This window comes from Danio rerio, chromosome 1 (genome assembly GCF_052040795.2).
Source record: "Danio rerio strain M-AB ecotype USA chromosome 1, GRCz13ab, whole genome shotgun sequence".
NCBI lineage: Eukaryota > Metazoa > Chordata > Actinopteri > Cypriniformes > Danionidae > Danio > Danio rerio.
Genome location: NC_141021.1, coordinates 20388481 through 20396553, shown reverse-complemented (window position 1 = coordinate 20396553; position 8073 = coordinate 20388481). Strand labels below are relative to the sequence as shown.

Sequence of the window (8073 nt, the reverse complement as noted above, 5' to 3'; positions counted from 1 at the left end):
GTTTTATAAATCAAGGTGAAAATTATAAGCCTTTTTAAGCTATATTTTTTGATAGTCTACAGAACAAACCAATATCAATATTACAATATCTAAAATTATTAAAATATCTTCGATTTAAGAACAACACTTTTTATAGGGAAAAACACTTTCTATAAAGCTAACTTTTATTAAGTCCTTTCTTCATTGTAGTCTCTTCTGCTCACCAAACCTGCATTTACTCCAAAGCACAGCAAAACAATCCTATTATTATTATTATTATTATCATTACTATTATTATTATCAGTTTTATTAACATTTTAGTACATTTTTATTTGATGTTTAAATATATCCAAATACCAGCATTTATCTGATATGAAAAGCTTTTGTAACATTATATTGTAGTATTGAATAGCTTTAAGCTATTTTTTTTTTGTCAAAAAAAAACATTGTAAAATTAATAGTTTTATTTAACAAGAACACTTTAAATTGAACAAAAGTGAGGATTAAGTCATTAATAATGTCTTATGATTTAATTCCGGCAAATGCAGTTCTTTTGAAATTTCTAGTCATGAAAGAAAGCCGAAAAAACTCCATCCTGTACGTCTGTCTGCTTTGCCCAGCAGGATGTAGATGTGTGTCTGATCCCACCTGAAAGAAGCAGAGGAACAGAATGCTAAAATACTTAGGAATGGAAATGAATATGGTATCAGCAAGCTATCAGAAAATGAGCAGCTGTGATCATTGTAATGTGTTTTGTCTCTGCTGTGTAGTCTGTTGTCCAGCGGAGGGTTCCAGAAACTGTGGGATGGCTTGTGAAGGTTGTCTGTCGTTTCAAGATGGCCAGCCATTCTGGATCAAGCTCAAGCTTCTCGTAGGAGCTTCCTCCACAATCTGCAATAACAAAACAACTGAATCTACTTCTGGATCTCACTTCATACATGCAGGATGACGGAAACGGCAGGATCATTACCTGAAGGAAGACATTCGTCATGTGAAAGAAACTTGCTGATCTTCGGGCAGCATTATTCATTATTGTTAGCCTAAAGGGACGAACAGCTTGTTGTTATTCATTTTAAACTGATATCTACAGATATAAAAGAGTTCAGCTTGTCATAAATAAAAAAAAAAATGGAAACATGCAAGACTTTGGCAATTAAATTGTCCTCTTTGTGTTTAAAATTACTTCCATCACACAAAATTTCAAATGTGGATGAAAAAAATGTTGCGCGGGCATACACCTTATAACAGATAAAGCATGAACTCACTGGCCACTTGTCCGACTGCTCGTTAACGCACATTTTAATCAGCCAGTTAAATGGCATTAATTCAATGCAATTAGGCATGTAAACATGGTCAAAACAATCTTCTGCAGTCAAAACCGAGCATCAGAATGAGAAAGAAAGAGGATTTAAGTGACTTTAATCTTGGCAAAGTTGTGCCAGACGGCCTGGTCTGAGTATTTCAGGAACTGCTGATCTACTGGGTTTTACAGAGGGTTTACAAAGAATGATCAGAAATAGAGAAATATCCAGAGAGCAGCAGTTCTGTGGGCGCAAATGCCTTGTTGATGTCAAAGGTCAGTAGAGAATGGCCAGACTGGTTCCAGCTGATACAAAGGCAAAAGTAACTCAGATAACCCCTCGTTACAACTGAAGTATGCAGGAGAACATCTCTGAACACACAACACCTCTAACCTTGAGCTGGATAGGTTAAAGCAGCACAAGACCACACCGGGTGCCACTCCTGTCAGCTCAGAACAGGAAAATGAGGCTACAATTTGCACAGGATCACCAAAATTGGACAATAGAAGATTGGAAAAACGTTGCCTGATCTGATGAGTTTTGATTTCTGCTGCGACATTCGAATGGTAGGGTCAGAATTTGGTGTCAACAAGATGAAAGCATGGATCCATCCTGCCTTGTATCAACGGTTCAGGCTGGTGGTGGTGGTGTAATGGTGTGGGGGATATTTTCTTGGCACACTTTGGGCCCATTAGTACCAATTCAGCATCGTGTCAACGCCACAGCCTACCTGAATATTGCTGCTGACCATGTCCAGCCCTTTATGACCACACTGTACCCATCTTCTCCCAACTTCCAGCAGGATAAGGGGGCGTTTCATAAAGCCAAAATCATCTCAAACTGGTTTTACGAACATGACAATGAGTTCACTGTACTCAAATGGCCTCCAGAGTCGCCAGATCCTAATCCAATAGAGCGCCTTTGGGATGTGGTGGAACGGGAGATTCACATGATAGATGTGCAGCTGACAAATCTGCAGCAACTGCGTGATGCTATCATGTCAAGGGCTAACAATTTTGACTTCATATTACAATAAATGCCATGTAGTGTGTGAAACAGGCTCAATCCAAGGTAACCAAAAGCTTTCATTTGTCAAAAGCACAGAGTGACAGTGAATGAGGACCCACCTGGGGCTGCATCAGAGTTGAGTTAAAAGCAGGTGAGCAGAGATCTAGTATCTGCACTGTGTAGGTGCTCTAGAAGCTCAGCAGCAGCAGCAGCAGCAGGGTTTCCCAAAGAACTGCTCACCACTTCCTGTCGAACGTCGTCCTGCGCACAAGAACATTTATGTTGCTGTACTGATAATAAATGCCTCATGAACAATCATGCAGCAGTAAGACGACTTTGAGCATCTACATCTGGAGAAATTCAGTAAGAATGTTTTTATTTCATTAGAGAGGAATCTGATGTGTATTAAATCTATTCTAACCATTTCCAGTTCCAGCTGTTTCTAACACAACAGTAAATCTGACTGCTTAACACTAAAATCTGGATTTATAAAATGTATTGAAATAATTATAAAACACTATCTGTCATTCACTATAAACAAACTTGGTCATCAGCTTCTTGGAGAGAATGATTCAGCATTTTTATTGTGCGAATTGTTTTCTGTAGGGGTGATTAATGCAGCATAAATTAATGAAGTCAAGATATGTTTTTACTTATGTATTTAATTACTATTTTGAAATAATAAACCTAATTTAAATAACAAATTACTAATGCTAGCTAATGGCCACTGTGTGGATCAGTGTTACTGCAGTGGTTGCCAAAAATTGAATTGCCAATTAGTTTATCACAGCCTGTTATAAAGCAAATAAACACCTATTGTAGTTTATGTTTTCATATTGCCATTGTGTTGTTTTTTTCCAGCTTTCAGTTTTTTTGGATTGCTTACACACTAAAATTAAATGTAGTACACTATTAACAATACCTTACACACAAGTATCAAAACATCAGCCCATATTTGCACTACTATTAGCACATTGTCAGCCTCACACTTGTTGCAAATCTCTACACACAGTGATTTGCAAAACACTAAACACACTTACAGTTTTTTAGGATTGCTTACACACTAAAATTAAAAGTAGTACACTATTAGCAAAACCTTACACACAAGTATCAAAACATCAGCCCATATTTGCACAACTGTAAGCACATTGTCAACTTAACACTTGTTGCAAAACTCTACACACAGTAATTTTCAAAACACTAAACACACTTAACATACATCACACACTTAAATCTATCATGAAGTCACTTCATTGCAATACCAAAGCACTAACTGTCAAATTACTGCACCGTCCAACCAATTGGTTCAACACAGTCGTCAGGTGTGCAAACACTTGTTTGATTTATTGTAGACACAACAATCAAGTGTTTAAGCACTGTAAAATGCCAGTTTCAATAAAAAAACATCAGGTCTCAATATCAACACTGGCACACACCATAAAAAAACAAACATATTCAAATGAAGCAAATTTATGGAGTGCCATTCGAGCACAATTTCGAAAGGGTGAAAAGACTGGCATGATTATGCAGAGATATGTATTCACTTTAGCATTGTGATCTGGCAATCTGTCTCATAATCTTTTACTGTACTGTAATACTAGATCTACACTGAACTACACAATTTTGCCTGACACTGTTCTTCAGGTAGTTTTACGAATGGATGGAGAGGAGATCCAGCATGAGTTCGTTTACGTAGATGATGGTGTGTTCAACCTGACGAGAAGAAATAATGAAGAAATATTGGCCACAGGGCTATAGTCAATGTCCCAGGGCAACGTGGGGGAAATATACAGTAACACATGTGCAGCCATTACAAAGAATGGGGTCCTCCACTGCCATGCCCATATGGGCCCTTACTGTATAACACAGCACATATACTTACATTCTTGGACCAATTACACAACATAACAGCAGCAAATCAAATTGGTCATACCAGTACATTGTTGTCTGGGACAATGTGTCTTTCCACCGTTCTGCTCTGGTTCAGAACTGGTTTTAGCAACATCCACATTTTACCATCCTATATCTTCCACCATACTCTCTATTCCTCAACCCTATAGAAGAGTTTTTCTTGGCATAGTGGTGGAAAGTATATGATCTTCATCTCCGAGCTGAGGTACCCCTCATCCAAGCCATGGAGGAGGCCTGTGACCAGATGGAGGTAGCAGCAATACAAGATTCTACATTCAAGACACTTCTTTCCAAGGTGTCTTGCTAAGGACAACATTGCAATTGATAATTCTCATGCTACATCTATCTTACAGTTCAATTCGTAAAGTGACATGTTACAGTACTTTGAATCTTCATGCCAACATGTTGGACATGTTGATGAATTAATGAGTTGCTTCAAGGTGCAACATTGTTCTTGAGTAGTGTTTGGTGAATTTACTTTATATTTGTACTTTGTTGATGGTAGCCTACTCTAATCATAGGGAAGTAGAAGTGCTAAAAGTGTTTAAGGTTTATCACAGCAGTGTGTGACTCGTGCAAACAGAGTATAGTAAATGTGAAGATGTGTGTTTCTTATGGTAAAAAAGTGTGGTTTTTAAACATAAGTGTAAAGTTTTTACAAGAGTGTTTAATTATGCAAAGGATCTGTAGTGTTTTGCTAATTGGGTGTGTGGTTGTGCTAATTGTGTGTACTGTTTTGAAAACAGGGGCCCTGTTTTGAAAATCGTGCTTAAGCAATCCAAAAAAACTGTAAAAAAGAGAAAACAAACTTACAATCAGAGTCAGTTTAAAAATGCTTATATTTATATATTTACTGCTGAATAACAATGTCAGTTTTCTATTGGCCTCAAAGTGAATGATTTCAGATTCTCTGCACATTTTTGCAATTTATTTCTTTTATTTCAAATTGAGGATTGGATAGTAAAAATTGTTACTCGTTAAATCATATACTATGAGAGATCATAAATATAAGAAACTACTTATTATAAACCATATAATAACAATTATATCTAGACTTTAGATTTAAATGAACAACAGTGGATATTTGTGGAAAACTTGCCCCTAGACTGACAAATGTCCTAAACCAGAACATTAAAGTGTTATATTACATTTTCCAACACTTCTGTTTATATTTCTTTATATATTAGCATGAACTAAATGAAATACAACTGCAAATAAACACAGCTGCCCTTAAGATGAATGCCTTTTCTTTAAATCTGGCCTGCGGTCAAATTGTCTTTTAGTTTCAGATTGTGCATCCTCATACCAGATTCAGACCATTCTTGTGCAAAAACTGATCTAAATGAGTCAGTTAAGAAGAGGACTAAATATGATGTCCTGATTATTATTTTTATTCTTATTTAGTCAAACCAGCAAGAGACAAGCAATAACCAGCATCAAAACATACCTTACCAGCATATGATTATTTTAATGGTGCCCATACGCCACCTGCAGGAAAGACATCTTATTCCTCAAGGGAAATGCTTGTAAGGGTTTTGTTATCAATTCACCCCTAATATATATATATATATACATACATATATATATATATATATATATATATATATATATATACATACATATATATATATATATATATATATATATATATATATATATATATATATATATATATATATATATACATACATATATATATATATATATATATATATATATATATATATATATATATATATATATATACATTTTTTTTTTTTTTTTTTTTAATGTCAGGCCTATCATCTGCAGTCCATAATCAGGTGGTTTGTCTTGGTCAGGCATCTCAGCTGAGACCTGTCCACTATGGGTGACCCTACCGGTAACTGTGAAGTACCAGTGGCATAGCTCTCAGCATCACTGATGCACACAAGCCCTCACAGCACGTCAAGCTGCAAACCGTGTGAGGGACCCTAACCTACCCTAACCCAACAACCAACACTAACAACCCTAACAACAACCACTGATGTGCCAAAAACCACTCAGAGGAGACCAGCAATACGCAACAATCCGCCTAGAAAACCTTGCTAAACGCATATCAACCTACAGCGAACCATCCAAAGAACCCAACAACCCAAGAGCCGAATACCAGCAACACCGACAATCACCAAAACATCCAGCAATGTGATGAAAACTTGAATTAAAAGTGAAATTTGATGTATTGCAAACTTATTCTATAACTATATACAAGATATACAGTATGTACATACGTGCCCATGATCCTCCATCTGGCACTAGGATGGTTCAGTGCCTGGGCTTCTTCCTCCGGGGCTCCTTGGGCAGCGGCTCCTTGCTGATGTCCACCACGATACGAGGGGGGACACTGGACCCGGATCTGATCTCCGTGATGAACACACGTCCATCAGCCTGCTCGGTCTCCAGCAGCGCAGGCCGGTCCAGCTTCTCCCACAGACGCTGCTTTACCTCCAATCCTTGTTGGGGAGTGTACCGTCTTGCGCGCTTCTTCACGGTGGAGTCCACCACACTGCGGTAAATGTGCTGATACTCCTGGACACTCCGACCGTGGATGGAGAGGGGCTCCTCCTGTGTACACTTACCCACTGAGGAGACTGAAGCTGCAGGTCGGAGGGCAGGAAGGACAGCCGCGTTCCGCAGGTGTCGCTGTTCCACGGAGGTGTCTGACATGCAGCTGTTGGAGCGCTCCAGCAAGAAGTCCTTGAGTTGTCCAGGGAGAGTCCTGGTCCTTTTTGAACGACGCAGAGTCATCATGAACAACTTCCCGGACTGATGAAAGTCAGCTAACAGGAGATTGGTTCAGAGTTTAGAAGCGCGCTGATCAGGATTGATGACTTTATAGACAGTTGTGTGGATTTGTAAACCAACTCAGGTTGCCGTGGTGACAGAATGACGAGGGTCATTTAAATGTAAACAATAATTGATTTCAGTATTAAGTCAATTAGAGCAGCAGGAGCTGTATGTTTACACAGTCTTTATTGTTAAATACAGAAAATATTTCAATAAGTAGTAAATATAGAAATAGAGGGCCCATATACCTGAATAAATAAATATTGTCCCCGTTTTTCCTTATTAGGATAGTTTTACTTTTGAACTTGAACATCGTCACACGTTTCCACGTCAGAAAGAAAAAAAAAAAATATTTAACCAATAAAGTAAAATCTTAGTAATGTTACATGACATCTATGAAGGTATTTTTGGTGCAAAACTCCCAAGCAGCTGTAAAAGTGTCATTTGTAGTTGTAAAAAATAGCCACACATGTGTATCAGTAAATTTGTACTCGCAGAGCAAATTTGCAAATGCGTATCAGTAAATTTGTACTCGCAGAGCAAATTTGCAAATGCGTATCAGTAAATTTGTACTCGCAGAGCAAATTTGCAAATGTGTAGGTATTTTTTGTCTCCAACAAACACAACGCAACATTTACACCTGCACAAATTCTTCAGTACAGGTGCACAAATCCCATCGGACGAATCACAAATGCAGAAACTCATCCGCTCATGTTCTTTGCTACTATTGTTGCAGTGAATATGGTGCAAAACACATTCACACACCTGCATCCAGAAATGTGAAGTCACAGACAAAACTTGCACATCTGTAGATTAGAATGTGTATCCGCACAAAGAGAGCTGAACGTGTGTAGAATGTTTGATTATTTTTTTTCTAAGCACGAACACAAATATGTTCCTGCAACTGCTCAAATCTGCCGCTACGAGTCTCAAGCGCTGTTTTTCACTTGCAAATCTACATTTCGCTCTCTCGCTCTTCTGCACCAAAAATCACTGTGACATTTGGTGCAAAAGTTACTTGTGTATCTGCCAACCAAAACGTGGGCTCTCAGAGAAATTCAGCCAATAG

General features: G+C 37.9%; 1 protein-coding gene across 2 annotated transcripts; it reads right to left on the bottom strand.

Annotated features, from left to right (window-relative positions):
* Positions 1 to 429: 429 nt before the first annotated feature.
* Positions 430 to 7094, bottom strand: LOC147846791 (uncharacterized). Of its 2 annotated transcripts, none has more exons than XM_087237069.1 (4): positions 6449 to 7094; positions 2408 to 2549; positions 950 to 1019; positions 430 to 870 (listed from the first exon to the last, which is right to left on the bottom strand). In XM_087237069.1, exon 1 carries the CDS (start codon positions 6966 to 6968, stop codon positions 6483 to 6485), a length of 486 nt encoding a protein of 161 aa, XP_087093195.1. In that variant the 5' UTR covers positions 6969 to 7094; the 3' UTR covers positions 430 to 870; positions 950 to 1019; positions 2408 to 2549; positions 6449 to 6482. The 2 variants fall into 2 exon arrangements, 1 of the variants encoding a protein (XP_087093195.1); XR_015476508.1 differs by lacking the exon at positions 6449 to 7094 and adding an exon at positions 3490 to 4624 and having other exon boundaries at positions 431 to 870; positions 2408 to 3314.
* Between the last annotated feature and the right edge of the window lie 979 nt (positions 7095 to 8073).

Excerpts from the sequence above, each read along its gene's own strand:
- LOC147846791 (XM_087237069.1), bottom strand. The coding sequence starts at position 6,968 with ATGATGACTCTGCGTCGTTCAAAAAGGACCAGGACTCTCCCTGGACAA.